Source organism: Mustela putorius, unplaced genomic scaffold (genome assembly GCF_011764305.1).
Source record: "Mustela putorius furo isolate JIRA1106 unplaced genomic scaffold, ASM1176430v1.1 tig00000083_pilon_pilon_pilon, whole genome shotgun sequence".
Lineage (NCBI taxonomy): Eukaryota > Metazoa > Chordata > Mammalia > Carnivora > Mustelidae > Mustela > Mustela putorius.
This window is the reverse complement of record NW_025421273.1, coordinates 15,281,429-15,298,459: the sequence shown is the minus strand read 5'-3', so window position 1 is coordinate 15,298,459 and position 17,031 is coordinate 15,281,429. Positions and strand designations below refer to the sequence as shown.

The following is a 17,031-nucleotide window of genomic DNA, read 5'->3' as shown; positions in this document are numbered from 1 at the left end:
GATGAATTGTGCTATTTGTTTTGTAATTCTTTCTGCGTCCCCGCACTTGCCATGCTCCAATGTAGGTGCAGGGTTCTCCTGCCCCACCAGCTGAGGGTACAATCATGTGACTTGCTTTGAACAAAAGAATGAGAGTGGATGTGAGTATGCCCATCTGAGCACAAGTTTTTTTGTTTTTTTGTTTTTTTAGATTTTATTTATTTATTCGACAGAGATCGCAAGTAGGCAGAAAGGCAGGCAGAGAGAGGAGGAAGCAGGCTCCCCACTGAGCAGAGAGCCCAATGTGGGGCTTGATCCCAGGACCCTGAGATCATGACCTGAGCTGAAGGCAGAGGCTTTAACCCACTGAGCCACCCAGGCACCCCTGAGCACAAGCTTTAAGGGGCAGGTGGATTCAGTTCAATCTTCACAGTCCATCCTCTTCCATGAAGACTGCATGACCCAAAGAGGGGGCCTCCTCCATTCTGAGTCCCAGAAGGAGAGAATATGAGGAGAATACATGACACAAACAGAAGCTTGAAGACAAATCAAGCTAAATTCTGCTACACCTCTGCCACCCACCGACCTATAAGCAATAAATATTTGGGGTTGTAAGTCAGATTACAATATTGTTTGTGATGGGGCATTATTGCATCAAAGTGAACTGATACACCATCAAGATTCTGTGATGAGAGCCATCTGAGGGGCTTTCTGGCTCAAATACTTCATGATTCATGACTCAGTTCCTACCTTTACCAACTAGAGCCCCATGCTTTCAGGCTCCCCTTACAGATCTCCCATTCGACCTTCCCACAGCAGAAAGGGCTGCCATATGGTGCTTCGGCACATCCCACTTATTCCCTTATTCTCAGAAAAACCAGTCCATTTGCTGCTTTTTTTTTTTTTTTTTTTTTTTTTTGCCTCAGGGAGCAGCCTGTCAGCCAGCAGCCCTTTGCCACACTTTCCAGGAAGGCAGGCCTGGAAGTGGCAACCAGCCTGAGACCAAACCTAATTAACACCCATTTGCTCTCCACTTGTGTGGGTAGTGAGCACAGTGGCATCTTCTTCTTCCTTCATGAATCAGAAATAGCGGTGGTCCCCATGGATTACAAGCTTTCTCTGGAAGCTCAGGCCCATTTCCATGACAACTGCAGTTTTAACAGTGAGATCTCAGGTCCCATGAGACTGGCAGACAGTCAGGAAATAGTCTCTCATGGACAGAATGTCTGGTTTTAAAAATAACCCACCTGTATGATGACCCCAGAAGCGGGCAGAGCCTTTGGGCTACCTATAGGAGGATGGCACCAGCTACATCTGTGCCTATGTCAGGACCATTCCTGTGCTGTCTTGTGTCTGCTTTTTATCTCATACAAAGCAATGTGGACATAAATCCCTTGCCTTTAAGGAAATCATATCCCTGAGCGTGTGCTAAGCATCAATTCTGCATTATATGGGTTTTCATTTTTTTTAAAGATTTTATTCATTTATTTGGCAGACAGAGATCACAAGTAGGCAGAGAGGCAGGCAGAGAGAGAGGGGGAAGCAGGCTCCCTGCTCAGCAGAGAGCCCGATGCGAGGCTTGATCCCAAGACCCTGGGATCACGACCTGAGCCGAAGGCAGAGGCTTAACCCACTGAGCCACCCAGGCGCCCCATATGAGTTTTCACTTTTAATTAAATTACCTGAAGAAGTGGGTATGACGGGGGTGCCTGAGTGGCTCAGGTGGTTGAATGTTTGACTCTTGATTTTGGCTCAGGACATGATCTCAGGGTCGTGAGGTGGAGGCCCAGAATAGGACCCACAAACCTGCTTAGGATTCTCTCTCTCCCTCACCCTCTGCCCCACGCCCTGCTCTCTCTCTCTCTCTCTCAAAAAAAAAAAAAAAGTGAATAAATAAAATAAAAAAGAAGTGGATATGATGGCTACAAGTGAGGAAGCTCAAGGAAGTGAAATAATTTCTCAAGGTCACCCAGCCAGAAGTGGGTGCTGCGAGATTTGAACCTAGTTCCACCTGTTTCCTACAGAACAACAGCCTCATTGCCCCCAGGGTGGTGATCCTGTGTTCTCCTCACTGTACCTGGCTAACAGGTCTGAGCTTTAGTTCCTTCCTCTGCAAAATGGGGACAAGCAAGAACTGGCCATGTATTCCCATTCAACTCTTTACCAAGCACAATCCCAGCGCCATGCTGATAGGATTGCTGCCATGGTGACCAGAAGGGAATAAGGGCTCTGAAGGTTGCTAAGAGCTCTCCAGTGAAGAGATATTAAATGCAGAGACCTATTCACCTAATAAACACTGGCAGTGCTGTCTGTGAGCCAGATGCTTCCACACCCATTATCTCATTTGACAAAGAGGCAGAGTGGCTGGATGGTTAAGTCTGTGGGTGCCAAGCAGACCACCTGAGCTCTGATCTGTCGCTACCCTTTCTAAGCCTGTGCCCCAGGCAAGTTCTCCTCTGCCTGGGTCCATTTTCCACCCACAATGCAGAGAGCTCTTTTGAAAGACAAATGAATGAACATGTGGACAGGCACTTAAATCTGTGCCTGGTTTTGTGTGTGTGTGTGTGTTTTAACCTTTGCAACATGAGGAGATGTATCTCATTGAAATGCTCAGTTCCATCTCTGACCTCTCTCCAAACTCTCCCTCAGACCCAAGTTTTTCCTAGATCTTGTTGCATCTGGTCCAGAATGTCCTTGCATGTACCCGCTGAAACACACCTTCCATGGCACCTGTCCCAGTTCAGCCTTCACCACCTGTCTCCCTGCTGCCTGTCTTGTCCCTGCCACATGACAGCCAGTGACCTTTCTGAAACACAAAGACAATCATGTCACATGTCTCCTTTAAACCCTTCATCAGCTGGCTTGTCCTCACGTACAAGACAAAGGATGCCCTCCTGGGTAATTTCTGGCCTGACCCATCCCCTCCCCCAGCCTTGTGTCCCCCACATTCCTCTACTCACCACACACGGACTCCTGAACAGCGACTTCATACCCCCATGCCTTCCTATGGCCTTCCTGACAGTCTGGCTCTACCCACTGATTTCCAGCTCACCCTGTGGGCCACAGTGTCCCAACCCCAGGGATACACGGTCACCCCTTGCTCTTCCCATGGCTCCAGGCAACCACCTCATGGTCAGCATTGCTTCCTGGCACTTCATCTTCCACGCTCATCGTCATCTGTCTATCTCTCCCATGAGACTGGGAGATCCTTCACACCAGAGACTACAACTTATTCCCATGCAGCTTCTTAGCCGGGCGACCCGGGACAAGACCCCTAACCTCTGCATGCTTCAGTCTCCTCCTCTGTAAATGGAACCAATCAAAGTGCCAACTCACAGGATTCCTAAAGATAATGTGTTAAAGCACCTTGGTCCATGTCACATGATGAATATGGTCTATGCTGGTCTATGTAGTCTAGTATTTTATGCCAAATGTCCTATGTCCAAGCACTGAGGAAGCAGGAAAAAGCTTCCATTGCTCTTACGACCTTCTCAAAGGTGTCTGTGACTCTAGAAAGTTTTTAAGCCAGTTTGAAAAGTGCCCAGTGATTAAAGTTTTCATTTGAATCTATTTTGTTCTGCGTGTCCAGAAATAAAGGATAGCAAAAGAGAAAAGAAGAAAATGAAAGGAAAAAAAGGAGTGAAAAATCTTAACATTGCACCTAGAAAGTGTGCTCCATGAAGAATAGAGCACCGGGACATTTTGGAAAAGAGAGGGCCCTGGGTAAGGAGAAATGCCTTGGAATTGCCTTCTGGAGCCTCCAGAAAAATAAAAGGAGACCTGTAAAAACTCGGGGGAAAAGTAGGGCAAGAGGCAGACTCTCAGTCCACACACACAAGTGAGCTTTCCAACAATGGAGCTGCTCAAGAATAAAGCAGGCTGCTGAGTAAAGTGGTGATCTCTCCGTCATGAGAGATATGCAAGGAGAGGGTATTTGGAATTCTTACACTAGAGGAGAGGTAGGGGGTGAGGGAGAAGCCACAGACACTACTTCCTGCCTTCTTAACATTGAAAATTTTGTATAACTTAAAAGGTTCTTTTTAACTTTAATGTTGTACAAATAAAATACTGGCTGAGATATTTTTAAGACTTCAGCTCTAAGGGTCGATGAGTATGGGACAAAATACAGGGCAGCATAATTTGGGGACAGATACAATATCTAAAACAGCTTCCTGTTTCCTTTCTGCAATTCTGCATCAGACTCACTGAGCCATGGGACTGACCTGAGGTCATTATTCAGTCAAGCCCTCATGAGATACGGGTGCTATGATCCTCCAGCTTATACAGAAGCCCTTATCATAAACTCTTGCTTTTCAATGGGAAATGCAACAAAGCCCATTAATATATCAGCTCTGTCCCCTCTATACTGCCAAAGTACCACTTGGGAGGCCCTTTCTGAGTGCCCAAAACCCTTCATGCCATCCTCATCTTCTTCTGGATGCTCACCACCTAAATACTAAATCCACAGATAGGCTCTCTGTTAAGATAAGTCAAAGGCAGAAGAGGCTGAAACCATACTCAGCAAAGCAACACCATCTGCAGCCGGGTTTCATTCATCCACCCGCACAGTATGAAGCTTCTCTGTCAGTCACCAGCCCACAAGAGCACTCCTGAAAGATGCCAAAGAGAATGAGATGCTGTTCCAGCCCTCCAGTGTTCAACTGAGTAGACAAACCAAAGTTACTGAAGTGGGAGTGCTCACAGTTCCCAGCTGCTGGGGGAAGGATCCTCCATGGAGAATGGACACAGCTTATATGAGGGTGAATGGCTCTTGTGGTCAGGGAGAATGATTGGCCAGGGAGAATGTTCCAGGTGCCTGGGGCCCTGGTGCAAGGAAGGAGTGGGGAGCAGCAACACCATATGTTCACAACCATCACTTCCCTCCTTTTCTCTGCTTGCTTTTATTTTCTAGACCAGTGTCTCTACAAAACCCCCTAGATCTCATTCCTTCTCCCAAACCACCAACACCAATTCAGAGTGGCCTTTTCCCAGAGCAAAGTTAGGATTCCATCACTGCATCTCTCCAGGGCAACAAATCTCAGCCTGTGTTCAGAACACATGTCCCAACAGCATAAAAAAATTGCAGCATTCTTAAAGTAATTAAAGACCTACACAACATCAAGTCAGTCAGCATTCATTATTAGCATGCCATCCCTACTAGGTGTGACAACAGCCTGTCTCAGGCATCTTGAGTAGCTCACGTCCCTAAGCTTCAGCACTAGGGCACTGTCCACAGCCCTGACTATGTCCTTTTATGGGCCCAAGGGAAAATCCTCTTGAGGCTTTCTTTCCAGGACAGGAGCTTCCTCTGGTTCACAAAAAAAAAAAAAAAAAAAAAAAAAAAAAAAAAAAAAAAAATTAGACTCATTCAACAACACCTCCCTGCTTGTTGTAAATGCCCAGGATTCCATCTGATACATGTTACTAGAACAATTTGTAGACTTGGTTGCAAAAATATAAATTTTACATGCTGATCAAAATTTAGCAGCACATCTGCAGAGGACTTTTTTAATAGACCACTCTGCTCACAGCACATGGGCTAAGAATCGCTGGTAGCTAGACTATCTCACATTTCCTATCTTCTACCAGTGCTTCTTGTAATGGGTTCTTAATCTCCATATCTGGCCCTTGGCTCTCACCCTGTACGCCTTCACCAATCTGGATTTCCAATGGCCCACTGAGACCCCTCGGCTTAGTGTTCATTTCCAACTTAATTCAACCTAAGAAACAGTGCAGGCCTTTTCTTCCAAACTCATCCTTTATACTTCCTGACCCTCTCATCATTAGCTCTAGTAACTGTTTATTAGCATCCCTTATGTGCCACAACTTTCCTTTTCTTTCTCTTTTTAAAATGTTCTTTTTTTTATTCTTACCGTGTTATGTTAGTCACCATACAGTACATCATCATTAGTTTTTAATGTAGTGTTTCACGATTCCTTGTTAGCATATAACACCCAATGCTCCATGCAATCCTTGCCCTCCTTAATCCTCATATCTCCTTAAGGAAGCTTATCATGAGACTTCTCTCCATTGACTTAGGTCTGATCATTCTTTGACTAGACCCATGTTTCTGACTAGGACCCATAATTGAGCACAATTTCTTAGAAGCATATCAGGTTGCTTCCAGTCTCCTTCTCTCCCACTTTGGCTCCTTCAGCCCAAGTCCCAAAGTGAGATGATTTTTCACCAGCATCCAGTGGCAAAGCTACAGCCAATCCAAGGCCCTCACAGAGCATCAGCCAGAATTAAATGCGTGTTTCCGAAAACCAGTTGTGGCAGTTGTTTGCTATGGAACAAGACTGACTAATATACCTTTCCAAATTATGAATAATAGCAACTAACCTAGAGAGGATACACCACATATGGGCATTAGTCTAGGCATCTGACACATAGCAAGTCATTTAATTCTCAGGAAAAAACCCTGTGGAGTATTACTATCTCCCTTTCACAAATGAGAAAATTGGTGCATAGACAGAATAAGACACTTGCCCAAATTACATAGGGAGTCGGTGGAACGGTTAGACTCCAAATCCAAATTGTCTGGTTTCAGAACTCACACTCCTTCATGCTGCCTTTATCATACCAGCTTCCCAGTTCACAAATGTCCAGTGGCTCCCTGTTACTCACAGAATAAAGTCAGAGTGTCCTAGACTTGGAACTGGATCATGTACCCCAACTCTAATCCAGGGGCAAGAAAAGGAATCCAGGGGCGCCCGGGTGACTCAGTCAGTTAAGCATCCAACTCTCAGTTTCAGCTCAGGTCATGATCTCAGGGTAATGAGATCAATCCCGCGTCAGGCTCCCCAATCTGTCCAGTCTGTTTGTCCCTCTCCCTCTGCTCCTCCCCCTGTGCTCTCTCTCTCTCTCAAATAAATATATAAAACCTTAAAAAAAAAAAAAAAAAGGAAGAAAAGAGGGAGGGACGGAAGGAAAGAGAGTGGGAGGCTGGAAGAGAAAGAAAGAAAGAAAGAAGAAAAGAAAAGGGAAGGGAAGGAATCTGAAGCCCAGGAAAAGAAAGTGACTTGCTTGAGATCAAATAACCCACCCGTATTTGAGCCAGACTTGGAACCTATATGCTATTTCCATCCCAATTGGGTACATGCTACCTGACCTCCAAAGTGTTACAGAATCCCCCCATACCTGCAGCCCTTCACACGTATTTTCTGTTCCTCATTCCCCACCCGGATCCAGCTGCCTCTAAAGCCTCACTCTCTTCTGACCATATTCCTTCTCTAGCGCAAGTCTTGTACAGGCTGTTCCACCTGCCTTGCTCACTCTTCCCTTGTCTCCACCAATCAAATTTCTCAACATCTAGCTTGTGCTGCCCCCCACATCCCAGGAAGCCACCTCCTATTGCTTTCACCAACACTGAGTCCTCCCCTCCCCAAGCCACTCTAACACCTGTGCTCTGTCATCCTTAATCGCTTTTGTGTGTACTTTGCCACTTAGGCAGTAAGCTTGTTAAGGTCATGGATCATGAAATATGTATTTTTAGCTGCCCATCACAGCGCACAGTTCCAAGAACAGAACAGAGAGGTGGTGAACACTTGCCTGCTCACCTGCCGTTCTGAGTTTTCATTTCTTCCAAGAGAGAGCCTGAGTCTGGAGAAGGGAACGATCATCTGTCAGGCACTGAAATGTGCCAGGCACACTCACATATGTCACATCACGTGAATACCACGGATTCAGTCGTGGCCAAGTTCATCACGAGAAACAGACACGTGGGGCTAAGTTGGCACGGCTAGGGTTACAGAAGAAGTCCTAACAATATCATTGCTACCCTCTCTGAAATGCTTATCAAGAATTTAATCTAAACAGAGTAATTTTTCCCCTAAGAATATGGGGGACCCCTTCTCTGGTCATGAATTAGACATAAGTGAGGGTGTTTGCGTCTCTGCCCTGGATGATAGAAGCTCCAAATGGGGATCAGATGTCCAGCTGCACGCTTCCAGTGGCCTGAAACATGGGCAGGTCTGTTCCTAGCTCTTTCTCCATCCTCGGCCCTGGTAGTCCCAGACTGCACTGTATGCATGACAAATCCCTGTGGACATCTCAAATCCTTTGTGTAAAAAAAGGGGAGGCATGTAAATAAACTGAGTGTCTGAACTGAGTGGCATCCTCAGGAAGAAGTGTTTCTCATATTTGCACATCAGAGTAACTGATGAGAAGTGTTTCACGTGTTTCGCATATTTGCACATCAGAGTAACTAACTGAGTCTGATGTGAGTTTCACTTACTGATCTCTTTCTTCCCATCTTCGCTGTTTCATGGTACGCACACATGCAGACACACACAGATTTTGATCAGATAGTGATTTTCATAGCAACAGACTAGCCCTTCTAGCCCCTCTGCTTGCACCTGGATATTTCTTTCTTCCTGCACAGGCCACTGCAAGAGTTTTTACGTGCCACCGAAACTCTTTGGGTTACAGGGAGGCTATTGCTATTGCCCTATAGAACTGCTCTGAAAACCCAGTGAGAGATCATGGAGGTCATGCCGAATGCTGTTAACAGCCTGCAAACCCACAAATAATCAGTCCCCATGAATTCCTACTTTTAATAATCATAATTCTTCACCCTTGCAGTGGGCACTCTGGTCCCCCTCCCCCACCCCCAATGACGAGCAGACCTCCCCCTTCCATGGCTCTGTTGAGAGCCCAGAGCTTCTGCAGGGCCAGGAAGCCATGTGCCTTTGTTTGCTCAGAGCCACGCCCAGGATGTTCTAACACTTCACCACCGCAGTGGGCTTCAGAAACAGCTTCAGCTAAATTAATCTGTGGCTGTACCATTAATTTTTTTAAAAAGCCACACATGAAAGAGAGCTTTGTAAATATTTTAAACAATCCTTAGGGGCTGAAGCTAAGTGTTTCTGCTTTTTCCCTCCTCTCTGTGGGGCACTCTCTGATCTCAGGGAAAGGCTGAGGTGGAAATAGAAGGAAGGATGCCCGACCACAATCAACACGGGTAGAACATTGTCCTAACTCAGCCATCCCCTGTCTGGGATGTCCTTCTCCTCTTCTGCTCAAGGACCCTCACCCCATCTCTGAATGTTCCGGCTAATCTGGGACCTTATCCCGATGATTGTTAGATGACAATGCTCAGGCTCACAGGGGGCACAGAGGGACCGAACAGTGAGCAGATGGATCCTGGGACTGAGCTAAGAGCTGTATCTTTGTCCTTTTCAACCCCCAGGTCCCTCTATGAGCCATATACATCCAGGATTTGTCCTCCCTGCATAGAGCGGCCACACTGGGAAGCAGAGGTTTGTACAGAGCTGACTTTCCTTCATTTTCATCCACACACCACACTCAGTTGCCTCTGGGTCTCCCTCCACTCATGTACAAGCCCCCGTCCTCCCTGTACTCCTCCCAGGACTAGGGTGGGTGTCCCTGCTGCGGTTTCCGCCAGCCTGCTGTGTGTCCCCTTAGCAGACCCCCCACGCTCGGATGCAATTTCAAGTGGAATGGTCGGTCTTTGCCAGACTCTGGGAAGGCACGGGCAAACCCATCTCATGCCTCCTTTCCCTAGCACCCAGCACAATGCCCAGCCCAGTGCAGAGCTTATTAATTTACCAGATGAGTACTACTGTGCAAACTAAGGATGCCGCATTTGGAAAGCCACAGAGCCCTGCCACTCATTTAATGGCATTCTGGTTTCTGTCACAACGTGTACATTTATCAGCAAAAGATCCTTGGGAAGGTGAGGGTCCTACACAGGAGCGCCATCCAAGTCCTTCCTCTCTGGTTTGCTGTTCTTTAAGCCACAAGTCTTTCTGGCTGAAGTGGGCTTATGTGGACCAAATGAAAGACAAATAAAGGCTCCTCAAGGGCCTCCTTCCCAGGAACTAAATATACTTTTCAGCATCTCCTCCCCATGCACCCATGCTATCGAAGCTGCTAGAACCATGCCATCTGGTTCTCTTTGACACACAGGTTGACTACTGGCTTCGCACGAAGATGAAAGCAGAGCATCAGCCAGTAGTTCTACTGCCCTTATTCATGCCTGACACTCACTAAGTGCTTTGCCAGAGTCCTCTTGGATGCGCCTTGGTCCTGGGAAGCAGCCAGTGTGGGCCCCTGTGGGATATCAGAGCGCAGAGGCTGAGAGGTGGCAGAGTGAGGCTGAGCTCCCAGATCTGTCTGATACAAAAGCCGGGGCAGCCATCTCCACTTGGGAGGGCCACAGCAGGAGGACAGGGCAGCTGTTCAAGTCTGGAGCGCCATTCTTACACACCTGCCTCGAAGACCACTGGGCAAAACTACCTTCTTGGATACTGGGGTCCTGAGAGGGGGACAGACCTGCCACGGGCCACAACCACAATGGGCCCCAAGGCTCCAGACTCAGCAGTCACTGCCTCACCCCCGACTCCCATCACTTGCCCTGGTGCCCCTGAGGGTTCAAGAGAGGGACCTGCTCAAACAAACCCCCCTTTTCCTCCCAGCACTGCCTTGCCTGGGGCAACCACACCTCTTCCCATGACTTCTAGGCCACCAGAGTTTTATAGGACTGGCCACCCACACTTTCATATCTCAGAAGGCAGGGATAATGGGTGGATGAGAGATGGTCACTACCCTCAGGGGACACACTCTAGACAGGAAGTCACCAAAGGTCTGCTGGCAAGACCTGAAGCTGGGTCCAGGAGGGGTTTTCCGAGGAAGACTCAGCCCACAGTTGGAGAGAAGATGCAGGGGTGGGAGGATGGGGGCTCTGTCCCAACCTGCCTCTCACTTGTGCCCCAGCCAGTGCTCTAGCCTCTGGGGTGTTTAGGTAGACAATGCCTCCTTCAAAGGATTTATTGAAAAGACTCAAAATAGTATCTGTGATAGACTGGGCAGTAAATGAGAAATGTCAGCTCCCACCCCCTACCCAAAGCTGCCCACCTCCGGTAGGTGCCCTGGGGCTTCCAGAACCAGGATTCTGGATAAACGACTATGTTGTGTTTCCTGTCCTCAAACCTCAGGTATGCTGGAGGATTCTATCATACCCAGAATGCCACCTCCCAGCACCTGGCTACTCCAGCAGCTGCTACCAAAGGCCCATAGGTTTCCCCAACGCCTGTGAGCCACAGCCTTCAGGATTGGTTTGGCTCGACTGGGGTGTCACGGAGGGAATGGGGTGGAGGACAGGTCTCCCTGAAGCTGCGCCCTCAGCCCTCAGCTCCCCACCCGAGACAAAGCAGGGATCCTTTGTTTCCGGTCACACCCAGGGACAGGGGACAGCTCAACCCCCACTACTCTCCTACCCCTCAGTGTTAACCCTTCTGGGGCCACAGCTGCCAGTGCCTCCCCATTAGGTTTATTTTTAGCAATGGTGAGGAATGGGAGGGGCTCTCCATCATGGCGCTGTCTCTAGGTCCAGGCTTCCACTCCATCAGTATGCGCGGGGAATGGGAGGCGTAGGACGGTATTTTTCTTTCCTCGGGCAGGGAAGGAACTCGGCGGCGAGATGCAAGAGCTGGACGGTGCTGAGGCCAGGCGCAGGACGCTCGGCGCTCTCCGCCCCATCCAGGCTCCAGGGCTGGAGGGAGGGGTTCGGCCCCCCGCGCCCCTCCCTCTTTTGTTCAGCTCCGCATCCTCCTTGTCCACGCCACCCTCCCGCACTTCCCGTGGGGTGGGGGCTGGAGGACGGCAGGCCCGCGGGGAGAGGGACCCGAGGCTCCAGCCCCGCCTAGCCATGCGGGGCTCCCCCTACCACCACCACCATTGTCCCCAGAGGCTGGGGGGGAGGGGGCTGCAGTGCTGAGATCAGCCCCGCCCCACCCGCCGCCACGCAGGAAGCCTCGGGGGCCGCCCCTGCCTTCCCCCCGCGGATCCCGACCCTGGCGGCGACCACCCCCACCCCACAAAAAACGGCAGGCGGGGCCGGGGGGCCCGGCTTACCGTGATGTGCGGAATGCTCTTCTTGCCCTGGTACGACATGGCCCTGCTGGCGCCCTCGGCCCGGCCGGCGGACCTGTGGGGCTGTCTTTCGCTTGGCCCGGCTCTCAACCGGTTCCGCTCCCCGCAGGCGCGGTGACAAAGGCCCGGGAGGGCAGAAGAGAGGGATGGAGGCTCAGCGCCCGCGGCAGCCCACGCGCCCGCTGCCCTGGCTGCTCCGCCCGCCCGCCGCCGCCGCCGCCGCCGCTCCGGCTGCCAGCGCCGCCCGGCTCGGTGAGGAGGGCGGGAGGAGGAGGGAGAGGCGAGGGCGGGAGGAGGGGGCTACAGACAGACAGCTCCTCCCGGCGGCGCGGAGCTGAGCCCGATTCGCCCCTCTCGGCTCGAACCAGGAAGCTCTTCCCTTCCGATCCCCCCCCCCACTCCGCCCCCCGCCCCCCGCCCCCCGAACGGCCCAGCCCTGCCGACCCCCGCCCTGCGCGCACGCCTAGGCTGAGCCCCGGCCTCGCTCTCGCGATTGGGAAGGTCTGGTTTTCAGGGTGTTTTAAATGCCGGAGACGGCCTCGGGCAGCGCCGGCAAAGCCCGCCGCAGCGCCACAGGTGTGCGGCCCCGCATTTGCGGGCCACGACAGAACAGCTGCGCAAGGCGGGGAGCGTGGGGCGGGCGCTGAGGATCCGCCCGAGCTGCGGGAGCATTCAGGGGGCCCTCCGGAGCCGGCCCAACGACTGCCCCCGCCCTCTTCTGCCTCTCCTGCTGCAGCCTCCGTTCCTGTTGGTCCATCCGCTGTGCACTCTCCCTGAATAGATCAAGCTCTTTTCCATCCCCAGGGACTCCAGGCCTTTATTCAAGCTGTACCCTCTTCCTTAATATCTAACCCCAGACAAAAGGTTACCCATCTCCCAGACTCATCTTTAACGGCCTCTCCACAAAGCCTCTCCTGCCACCCTCCCCACTCCCATCATTGAATCAGCCTCCCCGAGAGCTCAGCAGGAGCCTTACTGCCAGGCCAACGGAGAGCAGCCCGAATGACAGAGACAAGGCCCTAACCTAATTAACGGCTGACCTTCCCTACCCCCTACAGCAGCTTCTCATCACACAGCCTGGACCTCGGGCCACCAGGTCACCCCCACAGGCTTGCCTACCAGTGATTGTTTGGAGGGCCAGACCGCTGGTACTAACGTCCCCACAGACCCCAGGAGAGCCTGGGGGGGACAAGAGGAGAATAGGATGTCCTGCTTCCCAGCGTATAGTGTACCACAGTGAGAGGTGGGCAGGAGGCCAGGGCATAGCTTGATAAACTTCTTGACCAGAAAGAAGAGGGAAGGGGTATTCCTAGCAAGCCCCCACAATCCCAGACAGGTACCCCAAATCTCCAGACAGAATAAAATGTTAACCTTCTCTGCCATTCACTTTCTGCCTGCAAAATACAAACCTGCAGTATCTTTTAAAAGACCCATTTTCTTTACTTTCAAGTTGTCACCCAGAGGGAGGATGTGCTAGGGGTGGTAAAACACCCCACCAAGCAAGCTGAGGCCTGAAGCCCTTCCCTCCACAGCCACCTAGAGACCAGTCACCCACACCAGGACAGGAGGCTAGAGATGCCTTGGCCTTGGGATAGATGTGGGGTTGTAAATTCACAGAAGAGAAGCAACTTAGTATTCCAGGAACACTAGACCATCATTTTCCCATTATACAGGTGGAAAGTTTGGGCTTACAGAAATAAAATAGTATCTCAGGTGCAAAGTATATTAGCTACAGCGGAACAGTTTCTGGAAGCCAGGTTCCTGCCCACCTTATCTAGAACTCATTCTCCTACACTCATTCTTCCAGTCTGTCCTCTGGACTCTGATCTGGGTCTTAAATCCTTGTTGATTTAACAATTTAAATCAACCCAGAATTTGCAGAACCCAGAATTTGCAGGTCTCTGTTCCCATAACGCCTACATTCCCTTCCTCAGCTTTGGTAAGTCGGTTCCACGCATCAGGACGTCCCCAGGGTCAGTCTGGACAGGGAATCTCCAAAGCCCGGGCAAGACCACGTGGCATCTGGGGGAGGGGCACCAGTTCGCGATTGGCCAAACAGATCGCTGCTCCCAAGCAGACTTCCCGGGTACAAAGCGCCGCAGTCGCTGGGCCTCCGGCCTCAGCAAACGCTGCGCCTGCGCCGCAGAAACTCCTCCTTCCTCCCCAGGAGAGAGCTTTCTGGGCGGGGGGAGAACCTCGGGCCCCGGCAACCTCTGCAAAGCACTGGAGCCTCGAAGCCCGCCCCAGAACCCGAGCCCCGTGGCCGTTTGGTCCCCAGAAAATAAAACGTTTCCCCTGAGGGAGACCGTGAGCCCCTCGGTTCCGCAGTCCCAAACCTAGAGGAGTTCTGGAGCCCTAGGCACGCCGGAGGCGCCGCCTTTTGTCCAGTCCCCGAGAAGCCATGGAGAAAAGGAAGAGTGGGTCAGAAGAGGAGAGAGAGAGAGGAGTCGAAGAGGTGAAGCGACCACCATCCCTAAATGCCTAGGCGCGGCTGCGGAGCTGCCCCAGACAGAGCCTGGGAGCGATGCTGGCGCTGGTGACACTGGTCGTAGCTCCGTCAGGGACTCACTTTCAGACAGCTTCCGGACGTGCACAAAGCGCTCTCGCCTCCCTAATACTCCACCACGCCTTGTGGGTGCCTGGGAGAAATATGCCATCCCCATTTCACAGGTGGAGAAGCTGAGGTTTAAGAGGACTAAGTGCCTTGGCTGGAAACCAAGGTTTCCCGGTACCGACTCTGACTTCTGGATCCGCAACCCTGAAGCCTCCCGCTCGGGCTCAGAAGCCTGGATCCCAAGCAAGGTTGACCACCAGGAAAGAAGGTGGTCAGGAGAGAATAAGAAGGGGTAGAGAAAAGGAGATGACTCGATGTCGCCCGCCCTTCTCCCCCACCCCATAACTATAGACCTCCCCTTTACAAAGCACCTAGTTCAGGACCATGGAGAGATCCCGAGCAAGGTGGACAGAACGCCGAGAGCGAGAGAACCAAAGCAGCAGGAGACCCGGTACCGCTTATAGCAGCGGTAGGCTGCCCCAGCCCCCACTCCTCCAGGAAGCCCTCCCAGATTTCTGTCTGGATTGAGCTCTGCTTCCTCCCGCTCACTTCATGCCTCTCACAGTATTTAAGGGGGGAGAAGGGTTAATAAAAAATGATAGTAAAATTCAACAACGAACATTTATTGAATGCTCACTGCCCACCAGCATTAACTGATTTAATTCTCACAATGTATCTGTCACCCACCCTGGCCTGGGGTGGGGCCAGCGTGCTGAGCTGGGACTCCAGCACCTACCGGAGGTCTGGGACCTCAGCAGTGCTCAGACTTTGAGTTCTGGGCTAAGGTGACAGCTCGCTGGACCTCCCGTGTTCCAACTTTCGTTGTCCTGGCATCTGGCCCCGACCCTCACACATACGTCCCAAAGCTGTGCTGTCTACCCATCCATCTTCCTCCAGTTCCATGGCGACCTCTAGCTTAAGGGAGAAAAGCCATAGGGCCCACGGCCTGGCATTCCCTCTCCCTAATGCTCCTTCACTTTAGGAGGGTAAAAACCTCCAAGTCTAGGAAGCCAGAGACCGGGGTTCAAATCTCTGCTCTGCCTCCAACTTGCTCTGTGAAGAGAGCAGACTGGCGTCGTGCTGTGGGACTCAGGAGCATCCCCTGAAGATGTCGGTGCTTGGGGATAACAGTTTCTAGTTCTATCTGCCCGACCCATCTAAATCGTTAACCAAATCTTTCCCCCAGAAAGCACAGAGGGGGCACACAGGAAGGGTTCCTTTCAGCATTAACCTGTGTGACCACAGGCATTTCACTGAACCTTTTCCAGAGCCTGGAACACAGTAGGTGCTCTATAATCACTAATGAGTGAGTGAATAAATGAATGGACGAATGCGAAAGGAGCTCCCCTTCTTTTCCTAAGGCAGGGAATGGGGATCCTTGGGTTAACTTCACCCCAGAGGTCCACTCGCTTTTTAAGGGTCCATGTGGCGGCTGTAGCCAACTTACTTTCCTTCTCAGAGCCTTGCTCTCTCTTCCTGCAGAAAAAGAGCAGGGAGCTGGATTTCGAAGGACCCTTTGGAGTCTCACTACCAAATCGTACCACCTCTCCGACCCTCCGGTGTGACGGAGTGGGGGAGGGGCCTTCCGTGGCCCTCTCCAGCCCGGTGGCAGCATCCGCGGCACTCCGCTCAGGCGGCTCCACGCCCAGCTGTCCCGAGGGCCCCGCCCCCCCCGTCCGGTCCCCGCGCGCCCCGAGGGTACCTGGCCATTGTCCCGGCCGAGTGGCAGGTCACGGGGTGCGGGGCAACGGATGCGAAGCGCGGGTGGTCGCTCATCGCGCTCGCCCGGCGAGCTGACCGCGGAGCCCGAGAGCTCACTCACGTCGCTGGCCGTGTCCTCGCTACCACCCGGCCCTGGCAGGCCGACGGCGTCGGGCCGGCCAGCACTGCGAGGCGTGCGAGCCGAGCCGCGGCGGCCCACGCTGTACGCGTCGAAGTCGATGGTCTTGTTCTCGTAGGCGCCCTCCACCGCGGCGAACATGCCGCCGTACTTCTGGCGCGGCGTCTGCGCCGCGCTGCCCGGCCGCGCCAGGTACACGGGCAGGTCGTCCTCGGTGTTCCACGCGCGCCGCCGGTCCGCCATGCCGGTCCAAGGCCGGCCGCCCACCCGCGCTCCCGCCCGCCCGCGGCCCTGGCCACCGCCGTGCGCCGCGCTCCGCGCTTGGTGCGGGCCCGCGGCGGCCCAGGCGCGACTGCGGCCCGGGGAGAGGAGGGGCGGGGCGGGGCGCGCGGCGGGGCGGGGAAGGGGCGGGGCCGGGGCGGAGACTCTGGGAGGCTGTAGAGAGCACTGCGGCCGGCTACAAAGGACCGGGGGGCGGGGACACGGCGGAGACGGGGAGGGACGGTGACGTGCCGGAGCCGCAGCGCCGAGGGCGGGCAGCCGAGCCGCAGTGCCCTCACCACACCCCCACTCCCCGCCCCCAGACCGAGCGCAGGACGCGAGGAGAGCGAAGAGGTGAGAGCCTGGAGTACACACACACACACACACACACACACTCTACACACGCGGGAGCACACGCACACACTCCCCAGGCACACACAGGTTCTTACCAGCACACCAGACAATTACACCATAAAACACGTGAGACATGCACAAACATGCT

At 52.5% G+C, this 17,031-nt stretch overlaps 1 protein-coding gene across 2 annotated transcripts in view; it reads right to left on the bottom strand.

The window, feature by feature from the left end:
- The window catches only part of CRMP1 (collapsin response mediator protein 1), a 71,614-nt gene extending 55,055 nt beyond the window's left edge, over positions 1-16,559 (bottom strand). The window contains exon 1 of one of the 2 annotated variants that reach the window (XM_045075501.1): positions 16,131-16,559. In XM_045075501.1, coding sequence (XP_044931436.1) covers positions 16,131-16,511 — 381 coding nt within the window. In that variant the 5' untranslated portion in view covers positions 16,512-16,559. Of the gene's footprint in view, positions 1-11,856; positions 12,230-16,130 lie in introns of those variants that run through there. The other variant, XM_045075509.1, reaches the window with a different exon arrangement.
- Between the last annotated feature and the right edge of the window lie 472 nt (positions 16,560-17,031).